The sequence below is a fragment of the Phyllostomus hastatus genome, unplaced genomic scaffold (assembly GCF_019186645.2).
Source record: "Phyllostomus hastatus isolate PE091 unplaced genomic scaffold, TTU_PhHast_1.1 phas_contig_16, whole genome shotgun sequence".
Lineage (NCBI taxonomy): Eukaryota > Metazoa > Chordata > Mammalia > Chiroptera > Phyllostomidae > Phyllostomus > Phyllostomus hastatus.
Genome location: NW_025333643.1, coordinates 20,509,314 through 20,532,508, shown reverse-complemented (window position 1 = coordinate 20,532,508; position 23,195 = coordinate 20,509,314). Strand labels below are relative to the sequence as shown.

The 23,195-nt window shown below is 38.2% G+C and overlaps 2 protein-coding genes across 3 annotated transcripts in view; one reads left to right on the top strand and one right to left on the bottom strand.

Moving 5' to 3' along the window:
• Nucleotides 1-1,409, bottom strand: part of ATXN7 (ataxin 7) — a 144,420-nt gene extending 143,011 nt beyond the window's left edge. The window contains exon 1 of the mRNA XM_045832426.1: nucleotides 1,277-1,409. The gene's annotated coding sequence lies outside the window, so the exon portion shown is untranslated. The remainder of the gene's footprint in view (nucleotides 1-1,276) is intronic.
• THOC7 (THO complex 7) lies at nucleotides 768-23,101 on the top strand. 2 transcript variants are annotated; one of them, XM_045832433.1, is made up of 8 exons: nucleotides 768-877; nucleotides 15,225-15,342; nucleotides 16,093-16,220; nucleotides 16,547-16,633; nucleotides 18,162-18,219; nucleotides 21,156-21,222; nucleotides 21,305-21,374; nucleotides 22,496-23,101. In XM_045832433.1, exons 3-8 carry the CDS (start codon nucleotides 16,112-16,114, stop codon nucleotides 22,561-22,563), a joined length of 459 nt encoding a protein of 152 aa, XP_045688389.1. In that variant the 5' UTR covers nucleotides 768-877; nucleotides 15,225-15,342; nucleotides 16,093-16,111; the 3' UTR covers nucleotides 22,564-23,101. The 2 variants fall into 2 exon arrangements, with proteins under 2 accessions (XP_045688389.1, XP_045688388.1); XM_045832432.1 differs by lacking the exon at nucleotides 768-877 and adding an exon at nucleotides 1,488-1,625.
• Nucleotides 23,102-23,195: the final 94 nt, after the last annotated feature.

Here is a 23,195-nt window from a genome sequence, read left to right as displayed (position 1 = left end):
GTTAGAGTATCTTCTTTTCTTCTAAAACCAAGAAAATGAGCAGCAACTTAAGCGGAAGGCAGCAAGTATTTAGGCCAATATCATTAAGCCAGTGGAGGATTCCCACTCTTGCGGGGTGAGAGTTATACCTAAGACTCTTCACTCAGAGTAACTTTTTTTTTTTTGGCCTTTCTGTCAAAAGTTAAAGATGCTAACTCTTCAAAGTACTGTTCAAGAGCATTACTGAAATTTCTACCTCATACATATGAATAAAATTTCACATATACTGGTTTCTGGCTAGAAGTTAAATTAAACACACTTCATTTTCATTGACAACTCTTCCCTTTTGAAAGACCCGAGAGAAACAGGGAGAATGAATCCAGCTTCAGAAAGGAAACTGGAACAACCAGATCCATCCTACATAATTGCTTCATCCCAGAAATGAAAAGGCTTGGGGGACAGGAAAATCAGAAGGTAATTCCACGCTCAATAAAATTATCAAACCTCGGTTTGAAACTCAGGCTGTTGTGGCTAGCTGAATCTATCCCAATGGAGATAAAACTAGTTGTATTGGCGCTTGCTTCTCCTCGACCTCTCATTACCAAAAGGTTGCCCTTTGGAAGAAACTCATCGAAACTGAATCAGTGACTTTTGGGAAGAGATGTCAATGTAATCCGCAGTGTGTTCCGGAAATGTGTAACTCTACACACAAAGCAACGTTTCTCATTAAGTATCTCCCTCCCCCTTCACTTTCAACTTCCCCTTAAGATGGGGACAGTCACACAGACATTTTTTTGAAAAACTAAAGAGAAAAGTGAATAAAAGCATCCCGTCCCTGATCAGCCACAGGGCCCCGATGCCGAGTAGGATGGCAGAGTGGACGTTCTCAGTCGCGCAGGTAGCTCCTCTCGGAGGTCGCCAAGTTTCTCCTTCCCCTTTTCCCGGCACCCGCCGGCAACCCAGGGAGTAGGGGCGGCCGCTGGGGCCCCGCTCCGCGCCACCTGGACGCGGGGCCTTATTCCATCCCCGTGCTGGTCGCAACTGCGCGCATGTGAGACCCTCCCGGGCACGCGTGGACGCTAACTTCCCGGGACCCTCGCGCAGTGCCCTGTTCCACGTCCCCCAGGCTCTGCTGGATCCAGCCGCCCTCCCCGCCCCCGAGGGAACGAGCACACCCCCAGCAATGGCAGCACTGATGCGGCGGCCGGCGCCGCAGTCTCCTTTCCCCGGAAGGCGTAAGGCCCCGACTTGGGGCGGCTCGCAGCCCTCGCCGTACAGACTCGCCCAGAGATCTCACCTGGCTCCTGGCATCGGCCTCCAGGGCGGCCTCTGGGCGTGGGCCGGGAGGGGGCGGCGGGGACCGGGCTGCAACCGGGGCCGCAACCTGCCTGACCAGGCTCCCACACGCGCCGGCCGCAGCCGCCCCCGGGGAGTGCGGGCAGCAAAGGGAGCTCCGGTCCCGCGGCGGCGCGGCAAGGCTCTGAGCGGCTCAGGCGTCGGAGCGGGCGGCCGCGGGCGCCGCCGCCTCCGCCTCCATGGCTGTTTACCCGGCTGCATTGTGGGAGTTTGACCTCCGCCGCCGCCAACCGCCGCCTCAGCCTGCGCCGCCGCAGCCGCCTCGCACGCCATGGGAGCCGTGACTGACGGTGAGGCCGCTCCTGCCACCTTGGCCCGCTCCCAGGAGCCGCGGCCTGCACGGCCCCTTCCGGGAGCCCGGGGAGCCCCTGGCCTCCCTGCGCAACCCCCCGGGGCTGCGCGGACTCCCCTGGCCGCTCCCCGGAGGCCGCGCCGGGCCAGGAGGGGAGGTTGTGCTGGGTGGGTGGGTGGTCGGGCGCCTGGGGCGCACGTGGACGGGTGGTGCCCGGAAGGGGTCCGGCCTGTCGGGGATGTGTTGAGGGAGTGCTGCGTGTGGTGGTGGGCTCTGAGGAGTCGCACCCGGAGTCCGTTGGTCCTGTGGAAGACGGGAAGGAGTGGGAATCCCGGGATGGGGCGGAGTTGGGGCCAGCCGGGGAGTAGAGGAGGTCTGGGACTGGTGTCCGGGGGGTGTCGTACAGAGTGTGACACTTGGAGGAGTCCTCTAGACAGAATGGGAAGGGTCCCTCCCCGTAGTGTGAATCGCAGTGAGCCCCGGAACTGGCCTTGGGTTGGGGGATGGGGGGAAGAGAGTGCCGCGAGAGTATTTTAGAGTAGGTGTGAACCGCATCTAAGGGACGGCCGGTGAGTGTGCGTGGGAGATTTATGGGGTGAGGGGCATGTGTAGGGATGGGGCTACCTAGGGTAGATCTTTAAAGATGAGGGAGAGGGGGAGGGGGAGAATATGGGGGGGAGCTTGGGGACGGAGCTTCATGCGCTGTAGTGGGGGAGGGGCAGAGGCTGGAAAGTTGTGATGGCAGTTTAGGAAGGTGACCTGTGTGAGGAGGGGCCCACAGGGTGGTCTGTGGACTGAGCAGATGTAAGAGCTTTATTCCTCGGGGAAGGTGGACTGGCATGATGGGCAGCTGGAGGGAGAATCCAAGAAGCTGTCCAGTTAGGAAGGAAGTCCTTTGACATCTGGGAAGGGGACACATAAGGGCGCTGTGTTTATTTGAAGAGAGAATAACTAGTAGCCATAGCTACCCGTGGAGAGGACACTTTTGAAGAGTTGGGGATAGATCTCCACAGTAATGGGCCAGGCAATGGAAAGAAGAATAATAGGCCCAAATTTGTGGGTGTGATAAGGCGTAGTGGGGGTGGGGATGATCTTCATGGGAAAATTTAACTTTGCTTCATTCCAGTTTCATTGATTCATTAGATATTCATCCCACCTGGTCTATGCTTTGGGCTTACAGCCTAGGACCAACTGGCAAGACCTTTCACCTCTTCTGAGGTTACAGTCTGGTGGGAAGGACACATTGAATAATAGTTTGATGTGTGGCCAGTGTTACTGTAGGGGAAGTACAAGGTTGGGAACTGTAGAAGCATGTAACAAAGATTTCTTTAACCATTCTTGGAGATCAGAAAGTCTCCTTGAATAAGTTACACTTAATCCCATTATAAAGGATAAATAGACATACTGGGACTGGTGTTCCAAGTGGGGAATGACTTGTACAAAGGCCCCAAAGTGTTGGAAGAACTCTAAGATGACAAATATTGGCTAGAACTTAGAAAACTATGAGCAAGAGATTTCTGAGGGCAATGGAAAATCATTAGAAGTTTTTAAAATTGGTCTGTTGTGATCAGATTTGCATTAAAAAAATTGACCACTATACTCTGCTATGTGAAGAATGATTAGAGAAGGGAAAGTGAGAAGTTCCCTCCCTAATTTCTAACATTTATATAGTATTTGTTATATGTCAAATAGTGTTCTAGTTATTTTCCCCATTTTACAGGTGAAACTAGGACATGAAGATGTTAAGTAACTTGCCTAAGGTTGCACAGGTACTATGTTCTAGATTAGGGGTGTCAAACTCATTTTCACCAGGGTCCACCTCAGCCTCACAGGTGCCTTCAAAGGCCCGAATGTAATTTTAGGACTGTATAGATGTAACTACTCCTTAACTAGGGGCAAGGTGGTGGGCACTGCTGCAGGGTAGAAACCAGGTGCCTGGTGGGATAAAACAAAGTGGAGGGCTGGAATCAGTCCACGAGCCTTGTGTTTGCCACCTGTGTTCTAGAGCCTGGATTAAAAACAATGCACTTTGGTTCCAGAGTTCTTGCCCTTCACTATTATTTCATCCTGTCTTTCCACTACTACTGCTGGATCCTGATAAGAGCTAATGGGGGTTCCAACAAAATGGGAATGCAGAGAAGTAGACATGTGGGAGAGAAATGTATGAGGGAGAGTGTCAGGACATCCATGACTGAGTGGATATGAGGGGAAGGATCAAGGATAATCACATATGTCTTGAGTTGAGTGACTGTATGCTTGTTAATGCTACTATGCTTCTCTATTTATTGAGGTAAAGAACTTCCAAAGAAGGGGTGTTGTCAGATAGGAGATAAGAAGGAAAGATGAGTTCTAGTAAAGTTACTGATTGCAGTCAAGTGCCCCCTAAATCCTCAGAGGCCACAGGAACTACCACATGCAAGTTATCTGACCTTGTGCAGGTTAATTAACCTCTTTGAACCTTAGTTTCATTCTTTTTATGGGGAAAATAATAAAATCTACCACATAGGGTGGTTTTGAGGATTAAATAAAAGTTGTAAAGTGCTTTTCACTGAATCTGACACATAATAATGTTCAGTAAATACCAGTAAGTATAAGAGCTGTTTTATTCATCTTCCTCCACTTTCCTGAGATGAGAACTGTACCTTCTTCCTCCTTTTAATGTGCATGATTGTCCTTCTCTGTCTGTAGACAGATCTACCTGATCCATTCCCCTTTTCTCTTTCCTAGAATCAGTTAATCTTTCACCCATAGCCATATTAGTTCATGTATGTTGCTGCTGTAGCCCTTAACACTTAATTTGGCTTATTCTAAAAATATTTACAGCAGCTCATCATATGAGTAAACACAAATGGGTGAGGAAGCAGGGCAAAAAGAACTTGAAGACTTGGAAAAATAATAGGAAGTTAGAAGTGGGGGTGATCTTTAAAATGCTAGGGTACATTTATTAAGAAAGCTGTGGTGGTTCTTGTTTCTCTAGCAGTCCATACCAAGAGATAGGAGCTGGTCCATTCTGTGATGTAGTGTTTATGAGAGAAGGCAACATTAGATAACCAGGACAAGCAGTGTGTTTTTTAAAAACTGGAGAAAAAGCTTATCTTTGAGGTGCTTATAAAGCAAAGCCAGTGTCATATTAATTTTGCAGCAACGAGGATCATGGGGCTGTAAATTAGCACATCGCTTACTAGGTGAAGGAAGACTAAATCACAAGTTAGAAACCATTCCAAAGCCAATACACTGTGGTTTAGGTGAGTAGCTTTGCTGGCCTGCCTTAATTTAGAGCAAGAGTTGTTTTGTGTGTTTTGTTTGTTTTGTTTTGTTTTTTGCTTGTTTGCTTTAAGAATATCTAGACCATAGAGGATTATCTAGACCACAGAGGAATATCTAGACCATAGAGGAAAAGACAAACTACAACTTCTTTAAGCAATTCTCTATAAATGTGGTTTTCTTCAACTGAGATTTTGGTAAAAATCAAGCAGAAGTAAGAGGTGTGTGATAGGCCAACAAGTGTCTATTGCATACATTCTAGGCACAATGCCAGGTACTGGCTACAGTAGTAAACTACAGAGGAAGGCCTGATTCCTACTTGGGGGAGGGAAGCAATTATGTGTGATCAATGAGTAAATAAGATAATTTCTGAAAAAGAACATAAATTATTTCTGAAGTTAATTTATTTCTGAAAATGAAATAGATAGAATGTAAGAAAGAGTAATGCAGAAGGCTGCCAACAACTAGGTTAAAATAGAGTGATCAAGTATGGCTACTCTCCAAAGTGACATTTAATATGAGACCCTCAGGGGTCAACTCTGTGAAGACCCCAGAAAAGTATTCCATATGGAGGCAACAGGTAGTGCAGAGGCCTGAGGTGAAAACAAGCCCTTCTCCCTTTAGGGAAGGTAAGGGCAGGGTGGTGGGGGCAGGTGGGCCAAGGAGCAGTGTGAAAGAAAAGGAGGTTGGAAAAAATTGCATGAAGAGCCTTATGGGCTATGGAAGGGAGATTGGGTTGTCTTTTGTGGGTATTTGGAAATGACTGGAAGATTTTAAGCAGAAGATTAATCATCTGATATATCTTTTCAAGCATTCTGTGTAGGCTGTGTCGAGAATGGATTCTAGGAAGGCAAGAATTGAAGCAGGGAGGCTAATGAGGGGTATTCCAAGTGAGAGACAAGGTAGTTTTGAATTAGGGTGATGGCAGTGAAAACTGAAAAGTGGGTGGCTTAGATATCACAATCATCCTGAAAAGTTCTTGAAGGATTACCAATACCTGTCTCTGGAGCATAAAGGAAGGCTGTTGTCCTCTTCTGAATCTGAATCTGAGGTGCCTGGCAAGGTGTTGTGCCCATGAAATTCTTACATATGGATCTGTCTATTTATGAACTGGGAACTCTTGGAAGACAAGCTCTTTATTTCATGCACCCAGCACAAAGATACATTGATTAATTTGAGGAACTTCCCTGCCTTACAGGGAAGTAAAGAAGCACCATATTGTTATGTATAGATACTGTACTATGGATATTATCACAAGCACAGTCATTTTATGGATGGAAAAATGGAGGTCTTGGGAAGTCAGTGACTTTGTCATATAGCCAATTATTGGTAAAGCCATTCTTTCTCCCCTCCTGTTGTACCCCAGCATTTGGACTAACTAAAAAGCAGTTTGGATGTTGTCACTTCTAATTTAAACTATGTTCACAGTTTGTATTTTGTATGTTTAATTTAAGGGTGCTAAACAGTGTCAGTACACTGATAGAAATAATTTTAGAAGCCCTTTCTGCAATACAAAGAATATTAAGTAGATATATTGATAAGCCAGACCAACAGATGGGAAATGAGAAAAGGGTGTTAGGGAGCTGAGTGTAACAGTACATTCCGTTTAGGAGAGTTTGTTGTTTTTGATGGTGTTTAGTTTCTTTTTTTAAAATTAGAATGTGTAATTCATGGCTATATGCTTATTAAAACTTAAAGTAATGGTTTTAATTATGCCTATGAACAATGTGACAAAATAATGGAACTGTACTATGACTTTCTAATCATGTAATTGTTTATAGCTTCCTTTGACTGAAGAGGAGACACCACTAATCTGTAAAGATACTAATACTCTGTAGGGTTGTTTCAAGGATGAAGTGTGTAATACTATGTGTAAAGCACTTTGACCATTTATTTTATTGTCCAAACCAGGATACTTTTCAGAGTGATAGAAAACAAATAAGATGTATGGTCATCAAATAGGAGTATCTAAACATTGTGTAAGTGCTGCTGCTGATGTCATTTCTGTTTCAGTTTCCTATCTAGTGTTAATTAGATGCTGTGGGCACAGGGTTTTTTTGTTTTTTATTTTTTTTCACTAGTGCCAATGAATTTGCCCACTTTGTTCCTTAGGCTGTGACCCCAGCACAGGGGTTGCTACTACTGTTCAACTATTAAATAATGTTTCCTTAGCCAAAATAAATGGTTTCATAATGCAAGATTGGAGTTTCAACCTTGACTTTATTAGCACCATACTCTAAATATTTAAATAAATCTAGAGAAAAACAAAGGACCTCAATACACTATTTTTGCTTTTCTAAAATTTAATTTTGATTTAAGTAATTTACTTTGACATTAGCAATTTATTTAGACTGGTCCTAAGTATTTTGTGATAGATCAGTATTTACATAAAGGAATCAAATTATCTTATTTTTTCCACCTTCCATTTTTGTGTCTTCTTAATAGTGTTGGCCTTAAAAATTGTTTTTAATGATTTTAAGCTTCCTGAAAGGAGGGGCTAGGTGTTATTTTACCATAAGGAAGCTAACACAATGGAATATATGTAATTCACCACCACCTTGAGCAGTGGTGAGCTAATGATAATCTAACAGGAATCAGCACACACATTGTTTTTACATGGCTTTAGTTTCTCCTCTTGTTAACAGTTTAGGCCAAGCCAGTTTTCTTCTTCTTGTTGATACATCATAGATTTATTAAGGAACATTGATTGGAATTTTTAATACACAAAAAAAGGAAAGAAAATACCTCAAAATGACTATTACGTTCAATACCTAGATAACCATTGTCTATGGTTTTTTAAGTAATACATATCAGAAAATTCACAAAGAAATGTGATGAAGTGAGCACCTTCCTCTAATCACCTTCCATTACTAATCCCTCTCTCCAAAGGTAATCACTAGAAACTTTTTTGTGTGCCCTTCCAAAATGATTTTCAAATGCTCATAGATAAGGCAAATAGCACCTTCTCTGGTTCTGGACTCCTGAGTTTGAGTCCCAGCTCTACTCCTTACTTCTTGTGACATTTAATTTGGGGCAAGTAAAAATATTTTTTACCTTCATCTATAAAATAGGAGTAATAATGTCTATTTACTAGGGCTGTTGTTCAGCTTAAATGTGTTTGTATGAGAAAACAATTTAGAACACTACTTAGCATATTGCAAGCATTATGTATTAGTTAATATGCCTATATATCTTTTAAAACTATACGAGGGGGACCTCAAAAAACCCAGAATTATCTGCTAGAGGGCGGGCTTCTTGTAATACTGGCTTCCCCCCACTAGGTGAGTGATCTAGAAACCCATCTGCATCAGTGTACCACCTGGTGGTGTTATAAGAGGGTGCATTCTAGCTTCAGTAAATTTTTTAAAAAACTCAAATGTATTTGCCCATTTCATGAGGGGTGATTTATGAGCACTCCTTCCCACACCACGCTGATCATTCAGCAGTTTTTGACCAAAAAATGGCATGACTCCTGTTCCCTACCCTCCCTATTCACCTGGTCTCACCTCAAGTGACTTATTTTTGTTTTCCTGGATGAAAAAAGTCCTCAAAGGGAAACGTTTTGCCTATGTGGAAGAGGTGAAACAGAAAATGGCAGAAGCACTAAAAGGCATTAAAATTGATGAGTTCAGAAACTGCTTTGGGTAGTGGAAAAAACATCTCAGTAAAAGTATTATATCAAATGGAAAGTACTTTGAAGGTGACTGAAATTTAAACATGAAAATAAATATACAAGTTTGTATAAATAAATTCCATTTTGGGGGCCCTCCTTCATACAAGTGTTTCCACATTCTTCTATATTATACTTCTGTAATCAATGATAGAGCTTGGAGCTCTTCCCACCTCATTTTTTAAATATAAATGTGTAGTATTCTAATTTACAAAACATTTTTAGCTATTTTCAGTTTTTTTACTCTTAGAAATAGTGTTACAATGGAGCTATTTGCACAGATGCCTTTGCACAGTTGTAGGAATAATTTCTAGAATATAGGTCATACAGTATATATAATTTTAATTTTGTTACATATTACCACATTGCCCTAGTGCCAGCTGTTTTTTCACTGTAATCTTGTCTCAAATTGTTATACCTTCCTGTGGTTTTCAGTTTGGATCCAGAGGGTTTGAAAAAGCCAGTAGTGGGTTTGTATGCTTACAGAATTCCTTGCTAACTTGCCTTTAGAAAAGAAATGCTAATAATCATTGGTGGAGCTCAGGATTGCTCTCTCCTGGAAGCAGGTGAGGTGGCAGTGGTGTAGGGCTTCCAGTGTTGGGAGTCACATTTGATGCTAGGCGGAGGTTTCCTAACAGTGAGGCTCTTGCCATTGGTTGCGAAGCCTTCACCTGCCCCTAAAGAAATAAGTGTTTTGGAAGTTGCCCACCATTATTATCTTCCAAATAGTTTTCCTCTTTCCTTGTTTGAATATTTACTCTTAGATATTCTTAAAAGTTGTTTCATAATGGAGGTTCTAATAGCTACTGTAAGGAATAACAACTGGGTTTCAAAAGGAATATTAATAAGGGTTTATGAGAGATTATCTTTCCACACTAATGTGAGAACACAGTTTAAATGGCTGTGTCACCTGGCAAGAGGCTTGGAAATGGAGAGTTGGTCTAGTGACTGTAAAGAAATAATTTTTCCTGCCTCTCTATTTATGGAAAATGGACATTAAAATCTAACCCCCTGAAAAGACTTTTTAAGACTCAGTGTATTAAATAATTTTATATTTCTTCTAGACATAGGTTAGCAGATAAGATAGGAAGGGATCTAAGTGCATCTCAGTTCTGTGAGCAAATATTTGCTTATCAGCATACAGATGTCATAGCTGATTTTAAAGTGATTTTTGAGTGGCAGACATTTTGTAGGTATAATTATGGTACCACATACAATATAACTGAATGCAATGGGAAATCTTCTTACAAATGCAAAGTCAAATGGAAAACCACCATTCACCAGGCAGATGATAAACATTTGGTTTTAAAAGCTTTTTCTAGACAGTGTTGATCCTCATAGTCAGTAAAGAAAGTAATTATGACAACTAAGGAATGATGTTGATAACATCAATAAAATAGTTTCTAAGCCATCTTTACTGTTTTTACAGGGTGAGCCAAGTTCCACCAGAATTATTATTAGCATTCAAATTGCTTATAAAGGGCTTCAACCATGATAATAGTTTATGAAGTCAATGCATATAGTAAACAAAACATGTTTTAGGTGTGTTCAATCTAGAGCTAACGGATGAGGTATCATTAAAAATAATAATGCTTACACCATGTGTGTTAGGAACTGTCCTCAGTGGGCCATCCTTGATTTCACAAGAGCAGAGCCTGTTTTCAAACTGGTACCTCATCCCTTTGATTTTGTTGCTGTTGGGAGTTGTGCTCTGCTTTGTATATGGTTTTTCAGTAATTCTCATCCCCAGAGAATTTTTTAGATAACTGTCCATGCAGTTTAAGCTAGAAGCATTACAACCTTGCAATATGAAGTTTGAGACAGAAGTAAATTTGTGAGAGATCATAACTGGGCAAAACTTTGTATATATAAATGCATAGTATCTATTTAAATATATTAATTTATCTGTAGATAGATATTCAACATTTACTCATTTTTTAGCATTTTTGGAATGATACAAGTTGTAAATAAATTAAATTTAACATTAAGATAAGGATACATTTTTTCCCTGCTTTTCTACTATGAACAGGCATTGTGCTCCTTTGTATATATTTTAATAAAGTTTCATGGAAGTTCTACAAAGTGCATAGATTTATTCCCTTTTAATATATGAAGTTAAATACTTGTCACATGCATACACACACCCAAAGTAAACACTGTGTGGGCTGAGCAGAACAGTGGCCCCAGTTTTGACTTCTGGCCTAGTAGTTTGGCTGTGAAGACATGCTTTGCTCTTAGAAAAGGGATAGGACTGAAGCCAGAAAGTGGCCTTGACTGCTTTGATGGAATCCTTGGCTAGGGCCACCAGACTGGTCACACCAAACTCCTCATTGTGACTCCCAGTGTTGGCATTGGCCCTGCCTTCTCCTAACCAAGTCTCTTCTCAGCCCTGACCTGCCTTCCAGGACCTGTGGTTCTAATCTCTACTTTAATTCATGCCATTTTAGCTCCTAACTATATGCTTTGGTATCCTCCTAACCTCCCTCCCTGCCTTTAGCCTTTCCCTAGTTGTAGTCCATTTTGTACACTACCTTCAAAATCCTGCCAGAAAGTCCTGCCCATGAATCTTTAGGAACACCCAGTTGTCTACCAGCAAGATCCAAGTCTACTAGTCTGGCTTTTACTAGTGTAGACACACACAATCTGACCACAAACAGTCTTTATGGGCTTGGGTCCTGATATTTGTCTTCACTCACCCAGCCTTGGTGGTGTTCTAGGGTAGTCATGTCCCTGATCCAGCTGCTGCAGTTTATAGCTTTGTCCCTGCCTGGAGTGGGGGGCCAATAAAGGACTTTAGCTTGCTATCTTTTTAAACAGTGTTATGAGGCCTAATTGATACACAAAGACCTGCACATACTCAATGTGTACAGTTCATTGCATTTGGGTATATGTAAACACCTATGATACCATCACTACATCATAGCTTTCTTTTTCAAATAATAGCTAACAGATGTTGAGTATACATATGGTTCAAAAGCAAATAATATAAAAATCTATTTCCCCATCTTCCAGCCCATTCCCCATCTATTCCCCTTATACTGTCCCTCTCTTGGCTTTATTAGTTTCTTGTATATCATTTTGGGGTATCTTTGTGACTGTACTCAGTGTGAATATATATTCTTATTCCCCTTCATTTTTACATGGAAGAAACATGCCAAACATACAGTTCTTCACTTTGGTCTTTGACAAGTTATCATAAGTCATTGCTCTGTGTCAGCACATTGACATTTTTGCTTTTTTATAAAGACTCATGCTATTTCATAATCCTATACCAAAATTTATTTAATTAGTCCCCTATTGATGGACGTATATCGTATTGCACATATGCAAGTACATCTAGCATTATTAGTTCAAAGGTTATGTATTTGAAATTTTGCTAGATGCCTTTTAGCTTTTTTGATTGGTGATTTTTAAATATCAAAAGAGCAGCTCAAAATCAACTTGCCCTAAAACCCCCAAGCCAAAGGGAGCTCTCCTCCTAATCTCTTGGACTGTGTGTCTGTGTCACTTATTTAACAATCAGCCTCTTCTGTGTATATGCATATGTGTGTTATTTCTCCAACTAGAGTGAAAGAACTTGGGTCTGTATTTCACATCTTCAGAACTTACTCTGGTACCTTAGAGACAAACACATTTGCTCATTGATCAAATATTCATGTCTTTCATTCAAAAAGAGAAATCTCTGCTGCTGACCTGAAAATAAGACAGTTCCCTCCTACTTCTTGTTAGTGTTTTATGGAGACCAAGCTCTCTTTGGAGGGCGAGTGGTCCCAGGCAGGCAGCACAAATTCAATTATAAAATATTTACTGAGCATAAGAAATGTAGACAGAATGTGAGAGGCTAGGAAGGAAAAAGAATGAGCAAGACATAGGACTGGCCCTCATGAACCCTTTCCCAAGTTTATTTGGCCTTTACAATGTTTTAAACATTTTTCAAAAACTTCCGTAATTGGGATATTACATACATATATAAAAGTGCACAGATTTTAAGTAGACAGGTGGAATGATAGCAAATCTGTTTGAAACAATTTTTTGTTAGTTATCAAACTTAAAAAAATCTTTCTACATGTTTTTTAATGGTCGTTCAAGTACAGTTGTCTCCATTTTACCCCCAATACCCTCCCCCCACCACAGCCATCCCCACTTCCTACCCCTGATCCTACTCCGCTTTGGTTTTGTCCATGTATCAAAATTTTATACATGTTCCTGAAAACTCTTCCCTCTTTTCTCCCATTATTCCTTCCCACCTCCCCTCTGGTTACTGTCAGTTTGTTCTTAATTTTAATGTCTCTGGTTATATTTTGCTTGCTTGTTTTGTTGGTAGGTTCCAGAACTTGGTTGTTTTTTTTTTTATCTCTTGAAAAACAAGTTCTGGTAATAACTTTCCCTTAGGGTAGTCACTCCCCAATTTCTCTATATTTACATTTGAAATCCCTGGTCCTCAATAAAGTAGTGTGTCCAGGTATCTGGGAGGAAGAAGGGGTTTAGGGAGACAGGGTGGGGGTAGGGGGTTTGGAAAAGCAAGGATAAGAAGATTGGCAAAGGAATTGAACAGTGTCAGTTTAACACCAGACTACTTACCGGTTGTTAGGTTTACTTTTATTTTAACCAAGTTAAAACATGTTTGTGGGTTTTTAAAAAATCAATTCATTTTCTGCATTTTAATCTCTTCAAGGACTGAATTCCTAGAATGTACAGAATCTGCATGTGTCTCAGTCTCCTCAGATAACATTGTTGGTTAAAAACTGAAAAGTTTTTACGAATTAATTTTGTATTTTATTTTACTTTATTTTATTTTGCTTTATTTTAAATATGTTATCTATTTTTAGAGAGAAGGGAAGGGAGAGAGAAAGATCAATGTGTGGTTGCCTCTTGCATGCCCCCCACTGGGGATCTGGCCTGCAACCCAGGCATGTGCCCTGACCAGGAATTGAACCAGCAACCCTTTGGTTCGCAGGCTGGTGCTCAATCTACTGAGCCACATCAGCCAGGGAACTAATTTTGTATTTTAAAATGTAAAATTAAAACACCTGATGAATCTGTAGTTTGAGCAGCCTACCAAAGCCATAACTTTGAGAACAAAACCCAATTCTAAAATGTTTACCTGATGTCACAGAGTACATTTTAAAATTAGCCATCTGCCTTCTAGAATTTATCTCCGCTGCACCTGCACTCAAAAATACTTCTGCCTACACACACAAACTATTGTTTAAAGATTTGCTGTTGATTCATCAGGCAGGCTCTCCAGGAACTATTTACATTTTAAAATTTATCACTAAAAATTGTATGCACTTGTTAAAAACCAAACAAACACAATTTTACAAAGCCATTTAGAAAATTAAATCTTTTCTCATGCTTTGTTATCTCTCTTACTGGAAACAACCAGTATTACCAGTTTCTTTTGTAACTTTCCAAAGATATTCTCTGAATACATAAACACACCACGTGTGATGTGTGCACATACACACACCACACTTCCCCCTTTTCTACACAAATGGCAATAAGCTCTGTTTCTCTGCACCTGTTTTGTTTACATTTTACTTAACATGTCTAACTTTTTTTGTCAATGGTGTATACACCCATACTATTCTTGTGGCTGCATCATATGTTTCATAATTGAACGAATTTTTTTGCTGGTGAATGTTCAGGTTTTCAGTCTTTACAAACAGCATTGTTAAGGACATCCCTTTACATTTATCTTTGTGTGTGGGTACATCTGTATCTATATTATGAATTCCTAGACTGCATTTTAAATGTTTGTTGGTTTTTGCTCAGTTGCCCTACAAAGAGTATACCTGTTTACATTCCATCAGTGTAAGTGCAGTTTCTCAGCACCTTTGTTAACATTTTTATTATCAGGCCTTTTGATCTTTACCATTTTGATATGTGAAAATGATATATTATGGTTGCAAATTGCCTTTCTTTTGTTGTGATCCAGCGTGACATGATCTGGGAAGAACACTAGCTCTTGGCTGCCAGACCACTTCTTAACTCATCATAATCATTTGTGCTGCTTTTCTAATTCCTTTTTTCCTTTGCCTTAGAGCAAAAGTGAGACAGGCTTGTTTAAACAAACAAACAAAAAAGCCCTCATGGGGAAAAACATTGCAGGTATAATAACTAAATTACACATTTTAAAAAACAAATTCATTCCTTTTTCTCTGATCTGTCTCATCGTTTTTCCTAGTCTGCCACTATATCCTTAAATCCTCATTTCTCTCGATACCTTTTACCAGGACCTCATACTAGGCAAAAACATGAACACTTCAGTCTTCCTTTTGTCTGAGTGGGTTTTTCCCAGAAAAGTTCTCTAAGATTTATTGGCTTATTTCCTTAGTGGTACCTAAAAATTAATTCTACTCAACAACTCAGCAAGTTAGAATCACAGTTTTGTGAGAACTTGGCTCTTCTCTGCTACAACCCAGTCCCTAGAATAGTGCCTGACATGAATAGACAATAACTATTACAAATATATAGTTGTAAAACCTCATAATACAGAATTAACCATTTTAATAATTTTTAACTGTGCAGTCTAGTGGCATTGAGTACATTTACGTTTCAGTAATTTTGGATGAAAGAATGAGTAGTGATATTGGTTATTGTTCTTGAAATTAACAAGAGCCAGATGGTCTTTTTAATTCACATCATTCTACTTTCCTCCAGACGAAGTCATAAGGAAGCGTCTCCTAATTGATGGAGATGGTGCTGGAGATGATCGCAGAATTAATCTACTAGTGAAAAGTTTCATTAAATGGTGCAATTCTGGATCCCAGGAAGAAGGGTATTTCTGTTTACTGTTGTTTCTATACCAATGTCTTGATATGACTTTAGACCTTATACACAATCCTGTTAATATTGCAAATTTTTACTCCTTAAATCTCCAATTAAGTCAACTCTTGTTTAGTCAAGAGTAGATTTTTCTGGCCTTAATTCTCTCGCTGGAGAATTATGTTTATTAAAATGTGCAGAAGGGATAATGGTAAGAAGAAGTGAAGATTAAATCCAAGGCCATTATTTGGTCACTTTTAGCAGATAAATGTTTAAATATCTAAATGAAATGTTTAGATAAATGTTTCTTTATTTAAGCTAATAGGTTGCTGCAAAGTTTTACATAGATTTAATAAATTCTTTTAATTCTTTTAATTTAGAAAATTTTTTCATTTGAATTAGCTTTTCACATAAATATACAGAGTGAAAAAATTGTGAGAACAGAATTGTGAAGATTAAAAAAATCTGGTCAAAGTATTTTTTAAAATATTTAAAACGAAATTCAAGCAAGTAGCTGTTTGAATTAAGTTTGATAGGAGCAGCTCCATCTTTGTATTTGTAACTAAAGCAGTTTATGAATTCAAATGCAGTAAATTTAGGAAAAGAAAACATAAAGGACAGATATTCTGAATTATTTTAAATAAAGCAAAGGATTCTCTCAGAACTTTATATAATTTAATTAGTAAATCTTTGCCTACATTATAAATATTTCAACTTTGGTAATCCACAAAAGTCTTTATTCTGTTTCTGTCTTTTTTATTAGGTATAGCCAGTACCAACGTATGCTGAGTACACTGTCCCAGTGTGAATTTTCAATGGGCAAAACTTTGCTGGTATATGATATGAATCTCAGAGAAATGGAAAATTATGAAAAAATTTACAAAGACATAGGTAAAGAAACCTAAAGTAATTAATATTTCTCTATTTGTAATTTTAATTTAATTTAATTTTATGGCCCAAAGGAAATAATACCTGCTAATATTTTTCTTTGATTAGTGGTAAATGGATAACAATAACAATATTAATAGTAAGAATATAGTAAAATTAGTTACAAAATGTATTTTAATATGATATAGAGTACTTTAAGTTATAACTTTTTAAATGTCAGCATCAATTTTATTAGCAATAGAACTTAATTTAAAAACATTTTAAAATTGAAAGTGAATGGAGATTATACATGTTGTTATTACTATCTTAAAAAAAAACTTTTTCTATAGAATGTAGCATTGCTGGAGCACATGAAAAAATTGCTGAGTGCAAAAAGCAAATTCTTCAAGCAAAACGAATACGGAAAAATCGCCAAGGTAAGGGTTTTATGGGATTTAGTTTGCAAATACCTTATTATTGACTAGTATTTACATGCTGTTTTTAATGTTGTGAGGCAGAATTTTCAACTAGAATTAACCTGAATTATAAAAAAGAATTAGGAGCCAAACTTAATTCTTTAAAATTATATTATTTTTTAAAATAGCTGAGAAGGAAGGCTATACTGAAAAGAATTTTTTTTTCCTGGATTGAATTCATTATGTTTTACTTTAGTGTTCGGGTTTTTGTTTGTTTGTTTTGTGTCTTTAGAGACCTTTGCCTAGATAATATTTATGGTTAATCAGCAAAGGCTATTTATGTAAGTACACTAGATTTATGTTTTTGTTTGTTGTTTATTTATTTATTTAATGGAGCTACTTTTAAAAAAAAAGAAAAGAATCTAAGCTCATTTTATACAAAGCAGGCATACATTTATAAGCTGCTTAAATAATGGGAAGTTTAAGTGTTTTGTTTTGATCTCTTTTATTTTTAAATCAGCGTATGTCATTATTGCAATCCATAAAAACTATTCAGAATAATTTGTAATGGCAAAGGAATTGTTTCTCCTATATGTAAATTCAAAGATAGACAAAAATATAGTATATAATCAGCATTGTGACATATATGAGAACTAGAAGAAAATGGAAAATGTTAATGGTTATTTGGGGGTTGTGGGTTTTTATGGCTTAAATTTTGGGGGGGTTTTTTTACACTGAGCATGTATTTTTTTATAATCTAAAAAATTGTTATTAATCACACTTTAATTAATATGCTGATTTCTAAAACAATGAGTTTTTTTTTCATGAACCTATTAAGATGATGTTGAACTCCTTATTTTTTAAAAGATGTTTTTTTAATTCATTGGGCAATTTACAACAGGATATACCAACTTATTTAATAATTAATATCAATTCTAAATAATGTTAAATGTTTTACATTGTTTTTGTTGACTAATGAGGCTTTCAAATGAATGCTGCCATTAATCATTTCAAGAGAAAGGTTAACAGGAGGTACATAACATATCTTGGAAGTCTCAATGGAGCAGAAACAAGGTTCCTGAATTTTAAATCATTTCTAAGTTTCTAAAATCATTACCTTTAGAATAAGTGAGAAGTACAATTTTCTGTTGTCTAAGATCTAAAATTAATGGTATGATGTATTTACCTTGCTGATCATTTATTTGCTGGGGGAATAGTAAATACAGTCCTCTTTAGAGTCAGTCCATTTGGTGGTCAATAGTGACTTAAGATCACTTATGCTTCTGCTGGCCTCTTGTATTTTGCCCATGAATAGGTAAATGAAAAACAGAGTGGGAGGTAAAGGCCTTATTTGGAACACTTGAAGTCATGTATCATTACAGCTATTGCCAAATCAAGTGAAACTGGCAATACTCTTTCTGTCTTGCAATGTTTTCATCTCTTTATGTACTAGGAAAGTGATTAGGAGAGACTTGTGATATTACACATTGTATTTTGATATCCAGGTTCAAAAAAAACGTAATTTGGTAAATATTTTTATATCTTTCAGAATACGATGCTTTGGCAAAAGTGATTCAGCATCATCCAGACAGACATGACACGTTAAAGTATGTTTAGAGCTTTACTTGAAAGTAACTAATCTTTATATATAAATGCTTATATACTAGCTAATCCAATTTAACAGGAATACATAATATGCTCCAAAAGGAGGGATCAGATAGTCAATATGATATATTCTAATACTGTTGATTAGATTTTATTCTTCCAGCCTTACTGCTATAGTTCTAAAATAAATGCATATAATATGCATCAATGTGAAAATGACAAAATAGAATATGGTCTCCTCATATAGTATAACACTAAATATCAGTTAAAAAGAATATAGTAAATATACACATTTTAAATGCAGATCTCAAAAACATAATCAGAGTAAAAAAACAAGAAGACATATATATAATAAATTTTAAATTATTCCTAAGCTTCTAAAGTGTATATAGAATTATAATCATGCATAAAAGTTATAGGATCCCGAAATATTATATAGTAACACTGTATATATTATTTAGAGATGCAAATATATACATTAAAAAAGGATTGGAATGTTATAGTGATTACCTGAGTGGGAGGTAAAGGAAGAAAAATAGCTTGAGATAGGGGATTTGAGGTAAGGTTAAAAGTGTATTTCAAATTAGTCGGCAATTAACCTGCAATGTTTTATTTCTTTCCCCCCCCCCAAAAAAAGACTTGAAGTAAGTATGGTAAAATGTTGTTAAACTTATCAATTCTTGGGATTTGATATTCTATTATCTGTAGTTTTCCTATTCTGTAAAGATTATCTAGAAATTTAATTTTAATGAAAATAAGTACATATTTAGAAGTTGAGAAGAAAACATGTTAGCTTTAAAAGGCTTATCATAGCAAAATGGAGGTGTAGGTAAACATAGCTCTCCCCCTTGCACAACCACAGCAAAAGTTACAACTAAAATACAAAATAACTATCACCCAGAATCATCAGAAAATCAAGCTGTATGGAAGTCCAACAAGCAAAGAATTAAAGAAGTCAATTCATCCAGGCAGGTAGGAGGGGTAGAGACACACAGAGTTGCAAAGATGTGGAATAGGCGGTCCCCCATGCATGTATGGTAGATAAAAATTGAGAGGGAAAATTGAGGATTCTAGAGTGAGGAATCCCAGCCCCACATCAGAACACCCAGCCCCACATCAGAACACCCACCCCAGGGTTCCGGTGCCAGGAAGACAAGTCCCCATAACTTCTGGCTGAAAAACCAAGTAGGGTTTGGGGCAGTGGAAGAAATGGCAGGATTCTTAGGAGTCTCCTCTTAAAGGGCCCACAAAAGACTTAGGACTTACATACTCACTCCCTCTGAGCTCTGGCACTGGGGCACTAGCTGGAAGGGCACCAGTGGCATACAGAGAAAAACTGAAGTGACTGGAATCAAGGTGAGTTCCAGGGGACAGATTCCTCCCAGACAGAACTCCAAAAGCCAGGCAGTGGCATTGTCCCCTTTCTGAGCCCTCCCCCACACAGAGCCACAGAGTGGGGACACCTTGTTGCAGACTCCATCAACCTGGTTCACTGAGGTTGCTCTGCCTTCATGATTACCTAAGGCTCCACCCCATCCAGTTTATGGGTGCTCTTTTCTACAGTAGGCCACACTACTAGGACAGGGAATCAAAGCAGCTCTACCTAATACATAGAAACAAACACAGGAAGGCTGCCAAAATTCCAGAACAAAACCCTGGAAAAAGAACTAAACAAGATGGAGATAAGCAATCTATTAGATGCAGAGTTCAAAACACTGGTTATTAGGATGCTCGAGGAACTCATTGGGTACTTCAATATCATAAAAAGACCCAGGCAGAAATGAAGGTTACACTAAGTGATATAAAGAAAAATGTATAGGGAACCAACAGTGGAGGGGATGAAGCCAAGAATCACACCAATGATTTGGAACATAGGGAAGAATAAAACACTCAATCAGAACAGCAAGAAGAAAAATGAATCCAAAAAAATGAAGGATAGGGTAAGGAGCCTTGGGGACAACTTCAAATGTGTCAATAATCAAATCATAGGGGTGTTGGAAGGAGAAGAGAAAGAGCAAGAAATTGGAAATCTATTTGGAAAAATAATGAAAGAAAACTTACCCAATTTGATGAAAGAAATAGACATACAAGTCCAAGAAGCACAGAGGCCCACACTAAGACACATCATAATTAAAATGCCAAAGATTAAAGAGAAACTCTTAAAAGCAGCAAGAGAAAAGAAGTTAATTACCTACAGGGGAGTTCTCATAAGACTGTCAGCTGATTTCTCAAAAGAAACTTTGCAGGCTAGAAGAGACTGGCAAGAAATATTCAAAATCATGAAAAGCAAGGACCTACAACCTCAATTACTATATCCAGCATAGCTATTATTTAGAATGGAAGGGAAGATAAAGTGTTTCCCAGACAAGGTAGTTCATCATCACCCAGCCATTATATGAAATATCAAAGGGATTTATTTAAGAAAAAGAAAATCAAAACTATGAACATTAAAGTGGCAATAAATTCACAACTATCATCAATTGAATCTAAAAAATAAGCAAACAAGCAGAACAGAAGCAGAATCATAGATATGGAGATCATTTGGAGGATTATCAGTTGGGAGGGGGAAGGAGGAGAATAGGGGAAAAGGTGCAGGGATTAAGAAGTATAAATGGATAGGTACAGAATAGGTGGGAGGATGTTAAGAATAGTCCAGGAAATGGAGAAGCCAAAGAACTTATATGCATGACCCACGGACATGAACTAAGGGGGGGAATTGCCAGAGGAAATGGGGGGGACCAGGTAGAGTGGGGTAAAGGGGGAAAGGATGGGACAACTATAATAGTATAATCAAGAAAATATGTTAAAAAAATAAAAGTCTCATAAGTGTTAACTCATCCTTTTTTATTTTTAAAATACTACTTAGTAACTAAAAAGGTAGGTATTGTGAATTCTGTTTCCCCGATTAGCAAAATATAACAGTTTTACTATTTTTCAGGGCACTAGAGGCTCTGGGCAAAGAATTAGAGCATCTTTCACATATTAAAGAAAGTGTCGAAGACAAGGTATTTGCATACATATTTTATAGATTTCATGATATGTGTGTTTATAGATCAATGTGAATTAATTTTTTTCTTGTTAATACAGCTGGAATTGAGACGGAAACAATTTCATGTTCTTCTTAGTACCATCCACGAACTTCAGCAAACACTGGAAAGTAAGTAGAAATAGTTTCATAACAAATGTTTATGAAGATTTTTAAATGATCTTAGGAGCATGCCTTCTAAAGTACTCATCTTGCCCTGGCTGGCGTAGCTCAGTGGATTGAGCGCGGGCTGGGAACCAAAGTGTCCCAGGTTCAATTCCCAGCCAGGGTACATTCCTGGGTTGCAGGCCATAACCCCCAGCAACCGCACATTGATGTTTCTCTCTCTCTCTCCCTCCCTCTCTCTCTCTCTCTCTCTCGCGCGCGCTCTCGCTCTCTCGCTCTCTCTCTCTCTCGCTCTCTCGCTCTCTCTCTCTCGCTCTCTCTCTCTCCCTCCCTCTCTCCCTCCTTCTCCCTCCCTCCCTCCCTCCCTCCCTTCCCTCCCTCCCTCCCTCCCTTCCCTCCCTAAAAATAAATAAATAAAATCTTTAAAAAAATAAAAATAAAATAAAGTACTCATCTTTAAAAGAGAATATACACCTTCAATTTTAGAACAGTAGTATATAGCTGGATAGTGTTATAAGATATTCATGTTGTTCAACTTTCTGATGTATGCAGGAAAGTATGAATTTGTGACAATTAATAATTTAAACACATTCAGTAGTTTATATTAAGAGAAATTCAAGGATGATATATTTGGAAGTTTCTTTGTTTATTATAGTTTATTGCTATAGTATAAAGTAACAATTTCAGACCCAGCAGACCATGGTAAGGGAGTGAAATAATTAGTGATAAGCATATTTGCACACTTAGTGAACAGTGGATACTTTGAGGCAACTGGGACTTGCTCATTGTATTGACTATAGCCAATTGGAAATTTTTGTGTTATCTGATCTGATTGTTTTCAAGAAAAGCCTAAGACCTAGAGTTTTGTTTTTTTTAGTGAAATCTATTATATAAATTTTACATTTTGATTCACCTAATACACAAGGACAGTCAAAACAGAACTTTTAAAACTAAATGCTTTTGTGTGCCAATTATAGTCCTAGGCTGTCATTTTGCCATCTTTGTTTTAAATATATTGGCTAATAAAGGATAAACATGTTTTCATGTATTTATCATACATGATACATGATTTATCATATAATTTAATCATATTTGACTAAGCATTTATGTTTCTTTCTCAACTGCAGATGATGAAAAGCTCTCAGAGGTGGACGAAGCTCAGGAAACGAGCCTGGAAGCAGATCCGAAGCCATAGATAGGCAGGCCACCATTCCCAAGACTATTAAATCAGCAACGTGATCTTAGTGTGTTTAGAATTTGCTGTTCTCTTGAGATATTTAAAGTTTTGACAGTGAACTACTCTGCTTTTAAATGTTAATGTACAGTTTATATTTCTTTACACAAAGGCAAGTGACTTCAGTATAGATTTGTTTTATTGAAATGCCTTATTTATTCTTAAACTTAAAAGGTAGAAAACAACATCCATAAATGTTTAATACTTTTTCAAGTCAGATGTCTGTGCCCATAGTTCTTAAATGTTAACATTGATTTGTTGATAAAATAAGTTGAAGATTGTGAGAAGGTGGTGTTTCTAAGATGTGCATGATAAAAATGAGCCAGCTTCTGTAAATTGTTAACACTTTTGAAAATGGAGTACTTGACTAAGCTTCAGGAGGGCTGTGAACTTGTGAAATTGTGTGCAAAATGTTTGTGGCATATGGTCATTGTGGGCCAGGTTCCATGATATCAGAATCATTGGTATAAGAGGAAATAAAATACAAAGTTAATCCATATGCATTACTCTCTTAGATCTCTCTCCTTAACACTTAAGCAACATGGTTGTTAAATGTTTTGTTCATGTTTTCTCTCTACTTTTTTGTTCTTAAG

Coding starts and splice junctions, on each gene's coding strand:
- THOC7 (XM_045832432.1), top strand. Junction 15,343..16,092: donor TCTGGATCCCAGGAAGAAGG/GTATTTCTGTTT, acceptor CTTTTTTATTAG/GTATAGCCAGTACCAACGTA. Junction 16,221..16,546: donor AAAAATTTACAAAGACATAG/GTAAAGAAACCT, acceptor CTTTTTCTATAG/AATGTAGCATTGCTGGAGCA.